Here is a 20,407-nt window from a genome sequence, read left to right on the forward strand (position 1 = left end):
CCATCCAGGGAAGGACTCACAGACGGTTCTGAGGTCTGGCCTGAGTGCACCGACAGGATCCTTTTTTGGGTGAAGCTTGGGAGGATTAGAGAGCTATTCCAAAAGATGAAAGCCAGTGGGCAGCAACTGTAAAGCTCTTTGCAACAAGGACTGTCTCTTATTCTAACAATACAGGTCCTAGCACAATGGGGCCTTAATACAAACAACAGTGTGGTCTGGTGGGTGGGGCATTGGCCTGGGATTCAGGACACCTGGGTTCTATTCTCAGCTCTGCCACTGACCCTGACCAGGTCACTTCCCCTCTGTGTGCCGATCTTTCTCCTCCCAGCCTTTGCTTTGTCTAGGTAGACTGTCAGCTCCTTGGGGCAGAGACAACATAGGTGGCTTCAGTGGACGGGGTTGAAATCTCAGCGGTCTCTTAGTGCTGTGTCTAAACAACTGACCTGGTCACCCCCCAACTAACCTTCTCACCTCTCCTCAAAAGCTGGTCTCTCTTACTGGGCGTTACGCTTACGAGACAAAGGATCCTTTGCTTCCCATGCTGAGTTTGCCTCTGGCGACTAAATTTATTTAGCAAGAAAAAACTCTTGGCTGACTCTGCACCAGCCAGCCAGTTACATCGTTAATAAAGAACAACAGATCTGTCACTTAATTCATAAAACATACCTCAAGCAGTTACACCTAAAAAATAAAGTGGATTTTTTTTTTTAATTTAAAAGCTCAAAAATAACAAGCCATATATGTTTTTGAAACATGTAGTAAACATGGAAGCAATATAGTCTATGATACAATATACACTATACACAGTGATGGGCTGCGGGGAGGTGTGTGTGGGGGGGCATTATGGGCAAAAGAGGATTTAAAGATCCAAGATTCGAAAGGAAACGCCATGTCACTGGGAAATGAAAAGGAAAAATAAATCAGTGGAGAGAAAAAAACCCTCTTCATTATTGGAAAAGAAAAGAACTTTAGAGGGAAAAGGATTGGGAGGGGAGATTATTAACCAGGCACAATTAAATAAAAAAAAAAAGCACTCACAATACACAGTGTTCATACTCGGGAGCTGGGAGCGTAAGGCAACAATTTCCATAGAAAAAAAGGACCTTCCAAAGGAGTTTATATAGAGAGATATTTATAGATATTTATAGATTTTAAATATAAAGTAGGAATGTGCCGCACAGCACCGGGTGGGCTGTCTGTGGAGTGCTGCCCCCTGCTGTGTCAAAGCTTCACAAGCGCGGGGAGGAGGAGGGGGCCCACCGTGAGAAAGTTTCGCTGGCATCCTTGTGCCGTTTACACATGGCCCTGCTTGTTCAGTCCCCCCAGCCTGCAGCGCAGCGAGGAGGGGCTGCCACTCGCACCTATGTCAGCATTTTCCTTTGGAAATAAGAGCTTCTCCTTCGTCCCGGCCCGTGCGATCAACGTCCAGCTCTGACGTGTTCTGCGGAGGAAGGAGCTGGATTCCCAAGGATTGGGCTGGAAGGTGGATGGCTTCTAAGGAAGGAAGCTCAGCAATGACTCCTCTCCCCACGCAGACACCTCTGGGAGGGTATCAAAGCCAGGAGTGCGACTACGGCTGCGGATTACCAGGCTGGCTGGTTGCCCAACCCCTACGCCGTACCCTTGCCGGGGACTGTCCATGACAGTGCAGGGCTTAGCCGATGCTTAGAGGGCCAGCTGGCGGTCCCTGTCTGGCTGCCGCTAATCCTACAAGTTCTTGGTGACCAGGTGGGTTTTATAGTGCTTCGTCAGGTGGTCACTTCTCATGAAGCGCTTTTGGCATTGCGCACACTCAAAACGCTTATCACCTGCCAGGGAAACAAGAGCAACGTTCAATGCGCCAGAGGCTGGCGCTCTGCTGCAGCCAAGCACCCAAGACTCGATCGCTCCAGCTTGGAAGGGCGTGTGTTGCAACCTCATGCCAGGAAGGTGGAAAGCACCGATGCATGGTCCCCTTCCCGCCCAGCTTCCCGTATGCACAGCTAAAACCCTGGCCCTCCCCCTGCAGGGAGATGACAGATCTGTGCCAAGCTGTGGTTGGGGCAACGCGAAGGCAGCAGAGACCCCGTACATTCTGGAGCCCCCCTCCCCATCGCCTCGGTGGGCAAGGCAGCAGCATGCTCTGGGGTTACTGGCAAAGCAGAAGCAGGGGAGCGGGGAAGACAGTCCCACAAGACCAGCTCCAAGACGCGGCAGGGCTCTCCTCCCGACTACATGCAAAACATCCTGGCAGGACACGGGAGATGGGGAGCAGGGGCGGCGGGCAACAGACCTGTGTGCGTCCGGGCGTGCCGCTGCAGCTCGTCGCTGCGCGTGAACCTCTTCCCGCAGAAGACCCAGTTGCAGACAAACGGGCGCTCGCCCGTGTGCAGGCGGACGTGGGCCCGCAGCAGCGAGGTCTTGCGGAAAGTCTTGCCGCACTCAGGGATGTGGCAGATGTGCTTCTTCTTCCCCTGTTCCCCTGACCTGGAGGGATAGGAAACCGTCGCAACCGTTACTCTTGCTGACGTGGAGGTGGGCGAAGACGGCTGGCACTGTGTGTCTCCCCCACCTGACCCATCGCCTGTCCCACCCCATCTGCTCACTCACCTTTTCTCCCCGTCCTTGCAGTTGGGGCAGGTGCACGCCATGCGCCGCCTCTTCTCGCCAGGCTGGATCTCCCCGGACAGTGCCTGCTCCATCTGCAGCTGGATCTGGGTGGGGCTCAGGCCGCTGATGGTCAGATTGTTGCCAGACACGTTTTGGACCGTCAGCTGCTGCTGGCCTGCGGATGAGAAGCAGAGGGAGAAGGGTATTAAGGCTGCTGCTCAGTGTCCCCCTTGGGGACCCCCAACTCCAAGGGGAGTTGCAGCCCTCTCGCTGATGGTGCTGTACACTCCTCTTTTCCCATACTCCTCACGCAGGTAAGGCTCCAGCTGCCTAAGCAGATCAAATCCTTACAAGGGAGGCCTGGCAAAGGGAAAGGAACCAGCTCCAATAATGTGACCAGTCCATACTCAGCAATTCCTTTCTCCTCTCTGCCACTCCAGCATGCAGTGTCCCAAAGGCCCTGGATCCCCCACCCCATGGTGCTGGCCCTTTAAGGGGAAGGTAAGTCCCTTTTTTCTGAATATACTGTGCGGTTTTTCAAAGTTTTCAGGTTAACCCTTTGGGGTGGGGAACAGGAACAGGAAACAAAAAAGAAACTTTGAAAAAACGTGCAATATATTTACAAAAAAAACGGGACTTACCTGGCACCCTGAGGGGCCAGCTCCCAGCTCTGGCTTCAGGGACGCAGGAGCCTGGGCCACGCCGGGGGCTGGAAAGAAAAAAACTGGTGTCAATGTCAGTGAGTGGAATTGATCCTCCCAGGGCCCCTGGATGATGGAAATCCAACATCCTTCAGTGCTGCTGAAAAAGGTCAGCTCAGCGCCTCTTCAGACTAAAGCCCTGTAGTTACTGAGCAAATACAGCATCGACAGGGCATGCTTTCCCTCCAGCATGCCTCAAGACTGCTCTGCAGGGATCCTCTCTCTGCAGCTGAGAGGGCAGCTCAGCTTCCACAGTGCTTGGCTTCACCACGGAGGCCCTCCAAGCAAGTGGCCAATAAGTGCCAACTGGGGAGTGGAGACGTCTCTGTGGAAAATGGGCTGAGACACCCATCAACTCATCTCATGTATGGAACAGCCAGCAGGCCCTGCAGAGCCTGGACTGGATCTGAACTTGCAACCCTTGAGGTGGAAGGTCCCATTATCATCTCAGGACTAGCCTCTTCAGCCATCTACCCTATGCTGGAGGCTGGTAATTTACTGTGAAACCACTGCACCATGATGGATGATGCTGACAGGGGTGAATATCTGCCAGTGCCGATTCATTTATTTGCTCGTTTCGAGACAGATTTGTGTGCAAGCCATGAATCATGGCAACTCACTTAGCAACTGTTCCGTATTTTACACTGCTTTGGTTTAGCCAAGAGAGGAAGAACAGCTTCCAACTTAAAAATCCGTCTGGGAATCTTCCCACATCCTGCTGAGGAAGAAGCCCTCTGGCATGTCTTTCTGGATCCGAAAGCAGATGGCCCTTCTCCAGACAGAACTTCCTCTCCTGATGTTTCCTGCAGCAAAAGCCTCCCATCTGATCTCTGCCACTGAGAGCAATGGGTCGATCTACTCCGTTGGGTGGGGGCAGATGTAGGCAATGATTCTCTGCAGTCAGCTATGAAAGGAAGCGTCTATGTCTGCCATGCCACCTTGGAACAGGAGGAGTGGAATGCAGTGCAGTATTTGCAACCTCTCTATTGCCAAAGAGATCTGGGGACTTGGCTACACTACCTGCCAGATAGCGATTGATACAGCGGGAATCAATTTATCGCATCTAGTCTAGATGCGATAAATCGATCCCCGAGCACTCTCCCGTCGACTCCTGTACGCCACCCCCGCAAGAGGCGCAGGCGGAGTCGACGGGGGAGCAGCAGCAGTCGACTCACCGCGGTAAGTTGATCTAAGTACATCGACTTCAGCTACGTTATTCACATAGCTGAAGTTGCGTAACTTAGATCAATCTCCCCTCCCGCAGTGTAGACCAGGCCAAACGCTCACCATTACCTCCAGCCTGCACAAATGCAGGATCGCAGCTGTGGTTTTGATATTTTCTCTGGCATAGTAGGAAAGCCACTTGCCCTAAGAAGGGGACACAGGGCTGTGTCCAGAACTGAACAGCAAGGGCATTATGAAAATAGATATTTTCCAGCAGGAGCTGCCATGGCTCAGGAGGCACAGCCACTCAGAATTCACTGGATTTCTTTCTAATCACTAGTCCGGGACCAGCGCTTGGAAAATTTGAGAGATCCTGAAAGCATCTGTAGTGGTCTGACTACTGGAGGCACCTTCACAATAGCCTTCCCCATGTGACTGTGGCAGGGAATAACTCACCACCTGCTAGAGCAGCGGTTCTCAAACTGTGGGTCAGGACCCCAAAGTGGGTTGCAACCCCATTTTAATGGGGTCACCAGCGTCATCGTTAGACTTGCTGGGGCCCAGGACTTAAGCTTAAGGCCGAGTTCCAACCCCACCCAGGATGGCAGGTCTTGGTCTCCAGCCCCCTACTTCCCCCGGGGTCATGTAGTAATTTTGTTGTCAGAAGGGGTTGCAATGTAATGAAGTTTGAGAACCCCTGTGCCAGAGATAAGAGATAAAGGCTTTACTCTGCTTGGAAGCTGGGATTCCAAACTTTTGTGTGGTATCAGTCACTGGGTTCCAGCACTAATGGTTTTGTTTTAAATAGCTGCTGCTTAAATAACTGGGAGTTGAAAGGCAAAAGAATCAAGAAGGAAATCAGATGGAGGGATGGTATCACCTGACAGGGATAGACTAGGACGAAGCAGGAATTCCAGCTCTCCAAACCATCTACCTCTAGTCTTGGGGTGGTCTGGTAAGAGGGTGACCTTAAAACTCACTGGTCCCTACATCTACCAGGACTTTTGGGAGATTGGTTCAGGACTAAACAGAGCAAGTCTTAGCCCTCAGACAGGTGTGACTATCAATCCCTGCATTCGTTAATTAACATTGTAGCTCAGAGAGGCTGTGAACCCCCTGTTAGAATCATAGACTTTAAGGTCAGAAGGAATCGCTATGATCGTCTAGTCTGACCTCCTGCACAACGCAGGCCACAGAATCTCATCCACCCACTCCTGTAATAAATCCCTAACCTATGTCTGAGCTACTGAAGTCCTCAAATTGTGGTTTAAAGACTTCAGGGTGGAGAGAATCCTCCAGCAAGTGACCCGTGCCCCATGCTGCAGAGGAAGGCGAAAACCCCCAGGGCCTCTGCCCTGGAAGAAAATTCCTTCCCGACCCCAAATATGGCAATCAGCTAAACCCTGAGCACGTGGGCAAGACTCACCAGCCAGACACCCTGGAATGAATTCTCTGTGGTAACTCAGATCCCATCCCATCTAACATCCCATCACAGGCCATTAGGCATATTTACCTTTAATAGTCAAAGATCAATTAATAGCCTAATTTAGGCAATTAATTGATCCCATCATAATGTCCCCTCCATAAATTTTTCAAGCTTAGTTTTGGCGCCAGATATGTCTTTTGCCCCCACTACTCCCCTTGGAAGGCTGTTCCAGAACTTCACTCCTCTGATGGTTAGAAACTTTTGTCTAATTTCAAGTCTAAACTTCCTGATGGCCAGTTTATATCCATTTGTTCTTGTGTCCACATTGGTACCGAGCTTAAATAATTCCTCTCTCTTGCTGGTATTTATCCCTCTGATATATTTGTAGAAAGCAATCATATCACCCCTCAGCCTTCTTTTCGTTAGGCTAAAGCAGCCAAGCTCTTTGAGTCTCCTTTCATAAAATTGGTTTTCCATTCCTCAGATCATCCAAAAGTGGCCCTTCTCTGTACCTGTTCCAGTTTGAATTCATCCTTCTTAAACATGGGAGACCAGAACTGCACACAGTATTCCAGATGGTGTCTCACCAGTGCCTTGTATAATGGTGCTAACACCTCCTTATCTCTACTGGAAATACCTCGCCTGATGCATCCCAAGACCGCATTAGCTTTTTTTAAACAGCCATATCACATTGGCAGCTCAGTCATCCTGTGATCAACCAATACTCCGAGGTCCTTCTCCTCCTCTGTTACTTCCAAGTGATGCATCCCCAGCTGGAGCGCAGCACAGCTGATCTGACGGGCAATGCTTTCCCAGGAAGGGCCTGGAGAGGCCTCCCTAGGGCTGCAGAGATGCTACGTGGGATCTTTTGGGATGAAAGGGGCTATAGAATTGTAGGGCAGTTAACACCCTGCAATACTCTGTCACGGGCACCAGGGCTTGGCTTAAGAGGGGGAATCCAACTGAAATCTACGCTGCCAGCTAGGAAGTTCCTGGTCTCCAGAACATTAAGGCTTTGGGAGCTCAGATAGTTCCTTCTCCCCCTGCCCCGCGTCAGATCCCTAGAACCAGTGTGCAACAATGCATATCCCACCTCCGGTGTTGGTGATGGTGACAGGTACTCCTTGGACTTGGACACCGTTAATGTTGATGGTCTGCATCGCCTGGGCCGCAGCTGCAAGCTGGGCCGCGTTCAAGCTGATAATGCCTCCGGCAGGGGCGATCTTTGGCAGGGTGCGCTCTTTGCGTGCAGCTGGCTTTTTGCAGCTTCCTCCTGCTTGGGAGCTGCGGGACACGGGGCTGCTGCACGAGGTGGGAGAAGGGGCCACCGTCACAGCCGGGGCTTCCTGAAGCAGCACAGTCTGCAGCTCCCCTGAAGGGGTTTTGAAGTAGACCTGAAGGAAGAAGGAAACGGGAAAGGAATCAGACCAGCCGTCGCTTAGCAAGAGCACAAATACGGCCCGGTGTGACCCACAGGATCAGAATGATGAGCTTCAGGTCCAGGACACCCAAGGCCGTAGTAAGTCCGCAATTCATGAGGAATTAAATGTAATTAACACACTACGACCAGCCTGCTAGAGGAGTTTTCTGTGCCTTCCCAGCATCAGGATGGCCCTGGATCTCTCCACCTAGTCATGATCAGTCAAGAATCAGGAGCAGGCTATGTAAAAATAAGGCAAGTCCTGCAAGGATTCATCACAAGAAAAGCTTCTGACACACAGGAAGGTGGCCGCTTGCCACACACCAGTGACATCAACCCCTCTCTGTACAACAGACTTAAATAAGTCTTCCACCTCCCTCGCGAGACAGCAAACCACCGTGCTTGCATAACATGGAAATCTGGGCTTGCAATACGCAGCTTGAAAGGAGAAGTTGCCCAGGCATTTCTAAACACAAACCCTACCTGCAAAGAGATTCCTGTCTCATGCAGTACCCCCAGGCCACTCTGCCTTTCCTTATGCACCACGCACTGAGTCAGGGATCCCTGGTGGATCTCCCAGACAGAGATGTACCCACCAGAAAGGGTTAAGGACCTGGTACCTGGGTAGGAGTTGGCTCAGCTGCCTGGATCTGAAAGTTTTGAGAGGACTTCTGGGGGACGGTAGGGAGCGTAGCAGAGGCCGCCTGGACCACTCTCAGGGCCTGCTGGGGAATCTGTACCACCTGCTGCTCTTGCTTGGGTTGGACCACTTGGACCTGCTGCACCACCGCTGGCTGGCCTGAGCCAGGACTCTGCACTATCAGCAGGTTATTTCCTGCCTGGATGATGTTATCTGCTGTAGTCTCTATCAACACCGTTTCTACTTGCTCGGCCACCGCCATGGCTGTCGTCTGGGCTGGTGACATGGCTTTCTTTCTAGTCTTTTTACAGGGCTTTGACGGGCTCTCGGTTATGATCTGAGCCTGAGCGCCAGGCTCAGCGGCATTCACCAGGTTATTAACCGGCAGGGTGAGCGTTACGTTGCTGCCGCCACTCAGCTTGACGACGTTGCTTGCACTCTGCACAGATGATGCCCCGGCCTTGTGCGCAGGAGCCGGCTTGATTGGCACAGGCTTGTGTGTGGAAGAGGAGGGGGTAATGATCGCTTGGTTAGTGCCGGGAATAATCTGAATCTGGTTGGCAAGGTTCTGCTGAACTTGTATGGTCTGCCCCCCTGCTGCTTGAATCTGTGGGACAGTCTGGTACTGGATGTTCGTAGACGAGCGGGCCCCTTTGTTGATCATGGTTGGATTCTGAATGGCAAAGACCAGCTGCCCCCCGGGATAGGATGTCCCAAGCTGAGACCCCTGGATCTGAAAGAGGTTCCCTTTTGACGACAAGATCCCAAAGCTGTTTTTACTGGAACCCAGAGGAACTGGTGCGGGTTTGATGGGGACAAGTTTTCGAGGTGTGGGCTGAGGCGGGGCCGGAGGAGTGACGGCGGCTTCCACGGCAGGAGGACCGATTTTGCTACATGTCGCTGCAAGCAGGGCTAGTGGAGAGGGCTGAGAGTCCTAGAGGAGGAGACAGGAATGAGAGAAGAGGTCGAGTTGAGTTGGTTCAGCTGACGCAGAAGATCAGTTTCAGAGGTGATGTAAACACAAAGCAAGCGTCTAAGGTTTCTGTACAGCTGTCAGAATCTTCCTTACCCATCACTAGCGCCTTTGATCTCAAATATCAGAGGAGTAGCCGTGTTAGTCTGGATCTGTAAAAGCAACAAAGAATCCTGTGGCACCTTATAGACTAACAGACGTTTTGGAGCATGAGCTTTCGTGGGTGAATACCCACTTGGTCAGATGCATGTAGTGGACTACATGCATCTGACCAAGTGGGTATTCACCCACGAAAGCTCATGCTCCAAAACGTCTGTTAGTCTATAAGGTGCCACAGGATTCTTTGCTGCTTTTGATCTCAAAGCACTTTTCGTACACATACCGCCACATCCCCCTTTGGAGACAGGATGGTGTTACTAGACCCATTAAGCAAATGGGGAAAATGAGACACACAGAAGCGAAGGGACTTCTCCAAGGCCACAAAGTGACTCGGCGGCACAACTAGGAAGAGAAACCAGGAGACCTGGCTTCTGGTCCTGGGTTTTACAAGGCCACTCTTCCTTCCGAATCAACAGCACCAACCTCTACAGAGACAGGGGAGGAAGCTCTGCAGAAGATGCGGATCTCTTGAGGGTGCAGCAAGGCAGCCACTAGCAAAACGGTTTCACAAGCACATTACACAGCTGTGAGTAGGGTGTGTCCCAGAGCACTCAATGCCACAGTAAAGAGCCAGGCAATCTCTCTCTCACCTGTGCTGTGGAGGCAGCAGGCTGCAGGTATTCACTCGGACTCACTGCTGCAGTGGCGGCCATGCTGTCCTCTTGATCTGCAGGAAGGAAAGACACAGAGGGAGGAGTAAGGCGAATGGTGACAACAAGGAGCATAGTTCTCTCCCTTCTGCATCACCTCCACCCCCTGAGGAATCACACAACACTTCAGTCCTCTGAACTGATCTCGCCCTCTGAAATCATCAGCGCTGACCTAACAAATGGCTCAGTTACTGGCAGCGTGCGCCTTAATGTGAAGTGGGATTTTATCATTCCGCAATTTGTTATTTCAACCTTTGCACAGATTGTTGTTAACTGTAGAAGGAACCATTATGTCACCGTGGGCAGCAAACAGCAGAGGGAAATGGCTGGATCCCTCGATTATTTATTTGTGTCTTAGCAGCACCTCGGGGCCCTGCTGTGCTGGGTGCTGTACAAACACAGAGGAAGAGACAGACGGTCCCTGCCCTGAAGAGCTTTCAATCTACACAGACCAGACAGAGAAAGGGTGGGAGGGGAAACAGAGGCCCAGAGACTTGCCCCAGGCCACGCAGCAGAAAGAAGAGTAGATCCTCTGGTCTCACTCCTAGTACAGTACTCTGTCTGCAAGTCCATGCTACCTTCTGTTTGCTTCCAAGGGAATGTCTACACTGCCAAAAAAACCCTGTGGCAAGGCATCGCTGAGCCTGGGTCTATAGACTCAGGCTTGTGCTCTGGCACTAAAAACAGCCACGTAGACATTCTGCCTTGGGCTGGAGCTCAGGCGCTGAAGCCCACCCCACTCCCCGGGCTTCGGAGTCCAAACGGCCTACAGAGCTATTTTCAGTGCCACAGTGCGAACCTGAGGCTGTAAACCCCAGCTCTGAGACTCATTGCCATGGTGGTATTTTTTTGCAGTGTAGACATACCTGAAGTTTTCTATCAGGGTAAAGTTTTAATGCTGTTTTGGGTTGGAAACACAGTCAGTGCTGTGATTACTTTGGTGTGTTATTGGTGCAGAATGTGGATAAGTCACTGTGCAATTCTGGGATAACCCTCTGCTGGAGGTCCCCTGCTGGCAGTGCAACTGTGGGAGGTTGAAAGGAAAATGCGAACATGCAGCTGGACAGGGAGGACATATAGCTGCAGCACTCAAAACGAAAGGACAAGAAAACATGGTGGATGATTTCATCAGAGCCAAAGCTAGACAGTGGAGTATACGGAGTTTGAAATAGGCAACTTAATGGGAAGAGAGAAGCGTTCGGGTCAGGCTACACTAGGTGGAGACACGGTAAGAAAAGAGCTTGCCTGATACACTTAGCAGATGGAAGCAGAGACTGCAGTAGCAACCATGTCAGTTATTGGAGTACTCTGATTAGATACTATATTCCTGTTACACAGCATCAGAACCTTACAGGTACAGCACTCCTGGAGGTTTCCAGTAGAACCGTCAGCAGTGAAAAGGTTAGTACTGTTAGCACTTAATGGAAATACTTGTGCTTCTCCACTGAACATCCTTCTGACAGGAGTGGGCAAGTTCTCAACTTCTCAGCCCTAACACTCACTCTGCGCACTCCAGCGAGACAGCAGGGAATGAGGAAGGTTGCAATGAGCACAGCAGAAAGGATTGTTTTTTTACAGGCTTAAATACAGTGAAGCCAGGGAAAGACCCTCCTAAATCCTTAGAACTTGCAGTGTCTTTTGTCCTGGAGTAGAAAGACATTTCATCCATGATATTTCCTTTCGTAAATTACCCGGTCATCCCACCTAACTATCTTGGTATGGCTCAAAAGTTAGATAATATTTACCTAGAAGTGGGAGCTTTTCTAAGCCCGGACTCTCTGCGTTACCCTGCCAGTGATTGTACCAGTTTGAAATGGAGTTATGGACATTTGAGGAACATGGATGTTCACAGCCACTCTCACACCTTAGAGAGATAAAGGGAGGGATGATCCTAGGCCTAAAGGTCTGGCACCCACTGTCAGAAACACTGTCAGTACACTCGCCCCAACCAAACGCTGCATCCACACTAGGAAAAAGGTTGGTTTTGCACATGGTAGGATCCCAGTGTGGACAAGGCAGTCTGTAGTTTCATGAGTGTCGAGATGAACATGGGGAGGGCCTAGGGTTTACCTCAACTAGCAAACACTTGTAAAAACAACAATTGCCTAGTCCATGGTAGCACACTAACACATGATGCAAAACCACCTTTTTTCCCCTAGTGGAGACCTAGCCTCCCCATAAGCAGAAGGCAAATGCTAAAGTCCAAGAAAAGTGATCCACTCATGACATGGAGAAGCCAAGTCTTAGCTAATAGGGAGGGGAAGTGTTTAGTTCTAGTTTGCTTCCCTTTGCTGCTATGAGCAAAAGGAGCCCATTTACAATTAGACAGGTCTTCACGGCAAAGCTTGGGATGATCTCAGAATGGGTAGGCAGGTTGTACTGCAGCTCAGCTCTCCAGCTTCAGCTGCCAACCCTGGGGAGATGTATGGTACCCATGCATCCTGCGCTCGCCATGAGCCACAGCGATCAAATCAAGGATGCAGTATCCACACCACCCAAGAACAGCACCCAACACCCTAAGCAACAGTGTGAGGGAAGACACCACAATGGGAGAGAAACAGAATGGCAGGCATGGTCTCTATACAACAGGAGACACATGGCACACAACAGCTGAGTCTGCATCAGGCTGTGAAAAGATAGGAGGAAAGGAATACAGTCTTGAAGTGCCAGGAGTGTGAACCCTGGGGCTATTTACCACCAGGTACAAGAAGATTTGACTACATCTCCAGTGATTCAGACAAGGTGGGTAGCTCTTGAATAGTGCTCAATAGCACTTTCTTCCACACGGCCTCTCACGTATGGAAGGAGAATCTCTGTAACCATCTGCAAAGCCACCCCCATGACCTCCTTCAAACGCTCCTGGGCCACGATGCCTCTAAAAAACTTGACAACGGTTAGGCAGCTGGTGTGCTGACCAGTACTGTCTTATTGTTTCCTTATGCTCCTCCATCTGTCGGTATCCACCTGTTGTCTCATGTCTTGTCTTTAGATCACAAGCTGTTTGGGGCAGGACCCTGTTTGTTCTGTAACTGTACAGTACCTAGCACCATAGGGCCATGGTCAGTGACTGCGGCTCCTACAGGCTACCATGATACAAATAATAAACAGTAAGTATAACGGAATTACATCAATATTTCTTACAGGTAGGTCGATGGAGAGACCTAGTGAATTAATCAAATCAAGCAGCACAGTATGTTATATCAGTTTAAGGAGTAACTCTAGGAATCACTGTGTCTCTACACTTTACTCAACACAGGAGCCAGTCATCTGAGCTTAATGCAGCTCAGGGCGAGGACAAAGGCTATTTATCTATTTCAGATGCAATTAAACCCAGAACACTTAGTACCGTCAATGTCCTATGCTCTCATTCCCGTTTGCTGTTTTGACTGCCCTGCAGGTTACTGACTATTGTTGGTCAGCAGAGACAGAAAACTTCTCTGTGAGCAATGCTGAATCTTCCCCAAACAGAGAGTGGCAAGAAAACTGAACTAGCAGGCTCCTAGCCAAGTCACCCAGGAGTCCACTTCCCAAAAGCAGACAGTTCAATACGGAGTAAGGAGAGACTCCAGACTTCTCCCAAAGCTACACAAAGGCTCTTTCACATCCTGCCATGGCCAAGTGCATAAATCCTCACAGAGTCAGTTTAGAGATTCCCAGAGCCTGGGACATCATCAGATGGAAATTATTTGCACCAGTTCTGATAGAAGGGCACCCATTCCTTCAAGCCACTCTCGCTCATTCACTGTGGTAACCTCTCCACCACTGAAGCATCAGATGTTTGTGCCCAGCTAGCTGGCCTGTGATAAAAGGACACATTCTTCCCAGAAAACCAGGGGCTTGAACTCCTGCCCAACCTAAATGACTGCACCCTCCCTTTCAGCAGAAGCAGGAACTGCTATGGATTAACTTCTTGGATGGCACACGAATGACATTAAGCCAGAGCAAAAAATGAAACACATTAAGGGAGTGTGGGTGGGGGGGAGGGGTGTCATTAACCTTTATAAATCAGTTAGGAGGATAAATGTGGAGAGAGAAGAAGTCATCTCTCTGTGTTTGCTGTCTGAACCCCGTGTTAATCTGTCACCCAACCATTTCCTCCCAACGTCCCCTGGTGACAGTTTGACATTTTGAAAGGCAGCAGAGTGCAAATCCACTTACAGCATGGTAAGACCAATGGGCTATTTAAACACAACTTCCAGGAGCCCACCTCTCCGTCCAGTTTAGATTTGGGGACAGAACCAGAATTTGCCAGAGTAAATGTATCCAAACCTGTCGTCTTCTGGGCTACAGACCTTTATGAGAGGCAGGAGAAGTTCCTCCTTGGCAAACAATCACCACTTATCATCTAACAGCAGTTTGCTGTGAACTACACACTTACTCACCAAGAAGTCACTGAACAATTCAGAGTCACTTTGCCCTTCTGTAAACCTACAACTACAGTCAAGTGCCAAACGGAACAGAACACCTCTTGAACCTGTCAAAGAGCGCTCGGTCTACCCCATTCCCACTGTACTTCGGCTCTCTGCTTGCCACAGGCGCGCTTGTGTGCAAAAAAAAATATATCACCAGGTAAGCCCAGTCTGAACATCACACCATCTGATGTTCTCCTACTCCCTTGCCTTCTGAGAGGAAGATGAAAGAAAGATACCTTGAAAACTGCTGGTTGTTTCTTTTATCAAGTTATTTGAGCAAATACAATTAGGACTTGTTCCTGCCCTAGGATACACAAACAGGGATATGTGTGTACTAGCTAACTGTCTAGGTACCAAGTCTTTAAGCACGCAGGCTAAACAGCTCTCTTTATTAGTTCAGGATGCATTTAAAAACTCCACAGGACTGCAATCTGAGCAATCAAGCTGTAGAAGAAGAACGAGAAAACTTACCAATCGCGCCAGCCAATAAGAACCCATTTCCAGCCAGTAGTAACGCCTGTTAGAAGCCAGCTGGAACATTCACACCAGCACGATTGGTAGGTTTTCTGAGAGGCGACTCCTTCACTTGTCACAAGACTTAATTTTTTGAAACTCTGCCATTATCTTCAACATTCTACAAAAGATATAAAGGGAAGAGTGGTTTGGGGTTTTTTTTTTTTCCTAATGATAATTAGCCCCTTTCATTGAGGTTCTGCCATCAGGAAATTTTCCTTTGTATCTACAACTTCCTTCTCAGTATAAAGAGCCTATGCAAATACTTACATAAGACATCTATCAACACTCAGTACCACAAGCGGCAGAACATGTCTCCAAGTCCTGCAGTCTGGTCTACGCAGGCAGTCTCCTACACAGATATGAAGACTGCATAGGTGTAAAAGGTCTATCTATCTACATTACTGTGGGATCCAAGGGCCTCACAATCTTTAATGTATTTAGTCTCACAACACCCCCGTGAGGTAGGAACGTATTGTCCCCATTTTACATATGGGAAACTGAGGCACAGTGAGGCCAAATGGTAAGTGCTGTAATGGAGCAGGGACTTAATCCCACATTGCTCAATTTCTAGGCTGGCCCCCTAACCACTGAACCATCCTTCCCACTCATATGGATCACACTGCATGGCTGGAGCTCATGTATGAAAGAAACTACACTGGAAATAAAAAACACAAAGGAGCAGCCACCTAACCAAAAGCAGTCTTCGTATATGTGGCTACAGCTGACCTCACCAAATCACAGCTTTAGGTAACAAAGCCCTGTCCCTGGGCCTGGTCTACACTGGGGGGGGACCAATCTAAGATACGCAACTTCAGCTATGAGAAATGGCGCAGCTGAAGGCGACATATCTTAGATCAACTTACTTTCCGTCCTCACAGCACGGGATCGACGGCCGCCACTTCCCCGTCGACTCCACTTCCGCCTCTTGCCCTGGTGGAGTTCCGGAGTCGACGGGGAGCACGTTCGGGGATCGATGTATTGCGTCTGGATGAGACGCGATACATCGATACCTGATAGATCAATCACTACCCACCGATACAGCAGGTAGTGTAGACATACCCTTAGTGGGGACAGGCCTAAAAAAGAGTAAGATGTTAAACTGACTGAAAGATGGGGACAGAAGCTTCCTCTTTAGCAGAGGATTAGAAATATATGTTTACTGCAGTCAGACAGCAGATTCGGGAAACTTAAAAATAATTACTAAAACCATAAAAGTCAGCTGAGGGAGAAATTTTGTTTTTATTCTCATTCCTCACAATGGTTATTTATTATTTGTTTAGTGTCAACAAGATGCTTGGAGATGCACATTGGGTAGGTGAGCAGAGCTCTGGTTCCACATTTAATAGGACTGCCAGATAGAGTAGGTCCAAAATTTAAGGCTAATGGAGGAAAAAATGGATCTTAGTAAAATTGTTTGAGATGATTAGAGAGACCTTTGTTCTGCCCCAGTATGGTCATTCTTATTAGCTTGTGATGAAACACATACACCCCTGAGAGACGTAATAAGCCGACTTAACCCCCAGCGTAGACAGTGCTAGGTCAACGGAAGAATTCTTCTGTCAATCTAGCTACCGCCTTGTGGGCAGGTGGATTACCTACAGCAACACGAGAACCCCTCCTGGTGCCGCAGCGAGTGTTTACACTGATGCGCTACAGCAGCACCACTGCAGTCGTGCTGTTGTAGCATTTTCAGTGTAGGCACAGCTTAAAAGAAGTTACAGAAAATGTATTTTTTCAGTATGTTTACCTTGTGGATTGGCAAGCACTGTGTGTTTAGTTACTTTCACTGTCACCTTGTGAAGCAGTGGTTCTCGATCAGGGTACACATACTCCTGGAGGTATGCAGAGATCTTCAAGGGGGTACATCAACTTATCTAGATATTTGCCTAGTTTTACAACAGGCTACATGAAAGCACTAGCAAAGTCAGTACAAACTAAAATGTCATACAATGACTTGTTTATACTGCTCTATATACTATACCCTGAAATGTAAGTACCATTTTATATTTAAATTGATTTTATAATTATATGGCAAAAATGAGAAAGTCAGCAATTTTTCAGTACTAGTGTGCTATGACACTTATGTATTTTTATATCTGAGTTTGTAAACAAGTAGTTTTTAAGTGAGATGAAACTTGGGGCGGGATAACTCAAGACAAATCAGACTCTAGAAAGGGGTACAATCGTCTGGAAAGGTTGAGAACCATTGATATAGAGGCAGCTGGCAAAGGAAAAACAAGTGTTATGAATTTAAGGCCAGAAGAGACCACTGTGATCATTTAGTCCGACTCCCTGCACACCGCAGACCAGAGAATTTCACCAAATTGTTTCCGCATCAAGCCATAACTTCTGGTTGGCCTACAGCATACATCTGAGAGAGAGAATCCAATCCTGATTTATTAAAAATCTGAAGTGATAGAAACTCCATTGCATCCATAGATAAGCTGCTCAAGTGGTTAATTATCCTCCCTGTAAAATGTGCACCTTCTTATTGCTAGATATAAATTAGTATAATTGGCACTAAAGAATAAGTAATAAGACCGTTATACACATCCACAAGGGAACTGAAAATTGTATTTATATAAAATTTATTTTCAGAATTCAAAGGGTGATCTCTAACAAAAAAAAATTTAAATGTGTCAATTTCAACTTAACAGCACCCCTTTAATATTCTTAAGTATTTATCACTAAGGCAAAATGTTTTTAAGATATGATGTTTAACCTGAGTGATCGCTCTAGCACCAAAACTACAATATGTTAGTTCTGGAGTTTCTTCATCAATCAATTCTTTGTCATCAATTCTGATTCTTTAATGCTGTCTTTTCCCTCAAAGAAGAAAGTTTTCACTAAAACCAAATCTGCAACCAGCACATCAGGCTGCACTGAGACAGCACAAGGCTTACAATTTACTTTGCTACACCAGAGTCTGCTGAATGAATTTGTCCTCAGCAGACTTTTTGGGGAAATCCCTCACCATTTCAGCTTCATACCACTGTAACACTGGGAGTGCAAACGTTGACAAAGTACTACAGGTGGCTACTGGTGCTTTGACTACATATGTGTCATGTTATAAAGATGACTGGCTCCCAGGGCACTCACACTCTTATAATTTAGACTTAACATAGTCCTAACCCCAAGATATTGTTTTGAGTCACTTGGTCCCAGACTCGGGTCTCTAAAGCCGTACTTCACAGCCTTCCTATAACAGACAGTAGGAGACATATGGAGGGTGTGGATATTTTAACTGCTTGATAGTAAACAACACGTTACATGGAGCCCTTGGGACTCCAGCAGCATCAGGGAATGAGGGGCTGATCAGGCCCTGCAGAGACTTCATCAGCAACAGTCCTGCTGCACCCTGTGGCTCCCAAAGCATCCCATGCCGGTGAGGTTCTCCAGCTCCAAGCACCCAGGGACCAAGAATCCCTGCATCCCCACACACCCCTGCTAACCCCGTCAGTTTCACCCCACCATACCCCATGTACTGTAGGGAAGCAGATATCCAGTTAATCCCCTCCATGCACCATTCCCATCTCCGGGCAGCCTACTCATCCCCTTCCCCAAGGTGCCACACAAAGTGCCCTCCACACCCACCTCAATGCACTTGGGACCATGCAAACCTCCATGTCCCTCAACCCCAGTGTCCCTCACCCTATCCCAATGCACCAAGGATTACGCAAACCTCCGTATCCCAGTGTCCCCAACGCACCAGAGGACCCCACAAAAGTCTCCCTGCCCATCCCTAGCGCCCCTCCAATGTTCAGCCCAATGCATTGGGGGACCATGCAAACCTCCCTGCCCATCCCTGGTCCCACAATGCCTGCCCCAATGCACCGGGGGACTATGCAAACCTCCCTCCCCCGGGGCCCCCAATGCACCGGGGCGCCATGCAAGTCCCCGCGAGACTCCGGCACAGCAAGAGCTGCGGGTCCCCGGGGAGGCGGGTTATCCCCGCCCGTCCCGCCTCCTCCCGGGCCCGGAAGCGCCGCCCGCCCGTAGCCCGGGGAGGGCGGAGCAGGCCCCACGCCCCCTTCCGGGTCCCCGTTCCACCAGGGTCGGCGCCGCTCCCTCCCCCGCTGCCGGGGCCCCGGGCCCGGCCCCTCCCGCGCGACCTGCCCCCTTCGCGGGCCCGGGGCGGGGCCTCCCGGGACCTGCCCGCCCGGCCCCCCGCCCTGGGCAGGGGTGAGCGAAGTGCACAGACCCGGCTGGAGCGGAGGCGGCGGCGGCGGCTCCGACCCCCTCACGGCGCCATCTTCCTCCTCCTCGGCCGCCCGGGCACCGCCCTGAACGCCCCGCCCCCTCGGCTGCTGTACGGCCAATCCCCACCCGACCAGCACTTTTTCTGGCCAATGGGAGCAGGGACACGCTTGCATTAACCAATCCGGAGAAACTAATGCCTGATTGGCGTCTCCGCCGATCAATCGAGCCCACTGATGGAGAGCCGGCTGCACCAATGCGCGGCTGATTTGAGAATGACGGACGGATCTGGTCGACCAATAGAAAGACCAATTTCTGATTGACGGTGAGGCTTACCAATAGACGGGAAACCAAACTATCGCCCACTAGTAATTGATTGACAAGTTAATTGGGGGGAGAAGTAGACTAAAAATAGGCGGGATTTGTTTCGGTAGAGTTATGCGATTGGTCGCTATAGATGTGATTGATACGTATAATAGCCAATCAAAAAACCAGACGGTCCAACTCACCCTCCTATTGGCTCTTCTAAATCAGCTGGGCTGTGAATTCTGGAAGGTTAGTAACAGTGACAGCTGTTCCACTTCAGAGGTGGTTGCATTTCAGTGCTGGGCCTCTACGTCTCCCTATGGACATAACTTGTTCCAAATTGGCTGCAGTTGTTGGGTGCCCAGCTCTGGAGAGTCAGTGGTGCTGAGCTCCCCAAGCTCCCAATGACTAACTGGCTTTGTGGGTGCTCAGCACTTCTGCCACATTAGAGACACATCAATCAACAGCCACTTTTTTTGGAAACTGATGTGATCAGCTGCCCTGTTCCACCACAGAAGTGGTTGCATTTCATTGCCTTCTTGTACGGAAAGTGCTGTGGGATCCTGTGTGATGAAGGAAGTTACATATTAATACCTAATAAATTCCTTTTACATATTATTATGAATTGTATCACACACTACAGTGCTAGGGGCTATCCAAATACTCACGTGCTGTCCTTGCTGCCAGGAATTCACAATCCAAGAGCAAGCAGGCAAGGAAAAGGAGGTTAAGGGAACATGCAATTTAAATGCTAGAGCTCTGATTTTTAGAATCCTTTGCCTTGTTCCTGGCTCTGTTCTTGAGGCCAAATGTTCAGCATGCAAGACTGGAAACAGATTTGTCAAAAGAGCTCAACTCCTGTTTAAAAACAACAAGGAGTCTGGTGGCACTTTAAAAACTAACAGATTTATTTGGGCATAAGCTTTCGTGGGTAAGAAACCTCACTTCTTCAGATGCCCCAAGCATCTTTAAGATGCTACCGGGCTCCTTGTTGTTTTTGTGGATACAGACTAACACAGCTGTCCCCTGATTTTTAAATCCTGTTTAGGCACCTAAACAAGAGCCAGATTTTCACAAATGCTAAGAATCCAGCAGCTCCCAGTGTGGCATGGTACTCCTTCTTTTTGCTGATACAGACTAACAGGGCTACCACTCTGAAATCAGAGTACAGACAGAGGCTACTGTTTACATGCAACTAGACCTGATTTACCATCATCCCTTGTGTGGAATCTAGCAAGACTGGAGGGAGGCTCT

The 20,407-nt window shown here is 49.3% G+C and overlaps 1 protein-coding gene across 2 annotated transcripts; it reads right to left on the reverse strand.

The window, feature by feature from the left end:
* Window positions 1-541: 541 nt before the first annotated feature.
* SP2 (Sp2 transcription factor) lies at window positions 542-15,158 on the reverse strand. Of its 2 annotated transcripts, XM_050934823.1 has the most exons (8): window positions 14,918-15,158; window positions 14,606-14,768; window positions 9,663-9,739; window positions 7,921-8,874; window positions 6,974-7,274; window positions 2,590-2,764; window positions 2,273-2,466; window positions 542-1,808 (listed from the first exon to the last, which is right to left on the reverse strand). In XM_050934823.1, exons 3-8 carry the CDS (start codon window positions 9,723-9,725, stop codon window positions 1,708-1,710), a joined length of 1,788 nt encoding a protein of 595 aa, XP_050790780.1. In that variant the 5' UTR covers window positions 9,726-9,739; window positions 14,606-14,768; window positions 14,918-15,158; the 3' UTR covers window positions 542-1,707. The 2 variants fall into 2 exon arrangements, with proteins under 2 accessions (XP_050790780.1, XP_050790779.1); XM_050934822.1 differs by having other exon boundaries at window positions 14,606-15,158.
* Window positions 15,159-20,407: the final 5,249 nt, after the last annotated feature.

Source organism: Gopherus flavomarginatus, chromosome 25 (assembly GCF_025201925.1).
Source record: "Gopherus flavomarginatus isolate rGopFla2 chromosome 25, rGopFla2.mat.asm, whole genome shotgun sequence".
NCBI classification, from domain to species: domain Eukaryota; kingdom Metazoa; phylum Chordata; order Testudines; family Testudinidae; genus Gopherus; species Gopherus flavomarginatus.

Coding starts and splice junctions, on each gene's coding strand:
- SP2 (XM_050934823.1), bottom strand. CDS start 9,725: ATGGCCGCCACTGCAGCAGTGAGTCCGAGTGAATACCTGCAGCCTGCT. Junction 8,875..9,662: donor CTGCTGCCTCCACAGCACAG/GTGAGAGAGAGA, acceptor CTCCTCCTCTAG/GACTCTCAGCCCTCTCCACT. Junction 1,809..2,272: donor GCACGCCCGGACGCACACAG/GTCTGTTGCCCG, acceptor TTTCCCTGGCAG/GTGATAAGCGTTTTGAGTGT.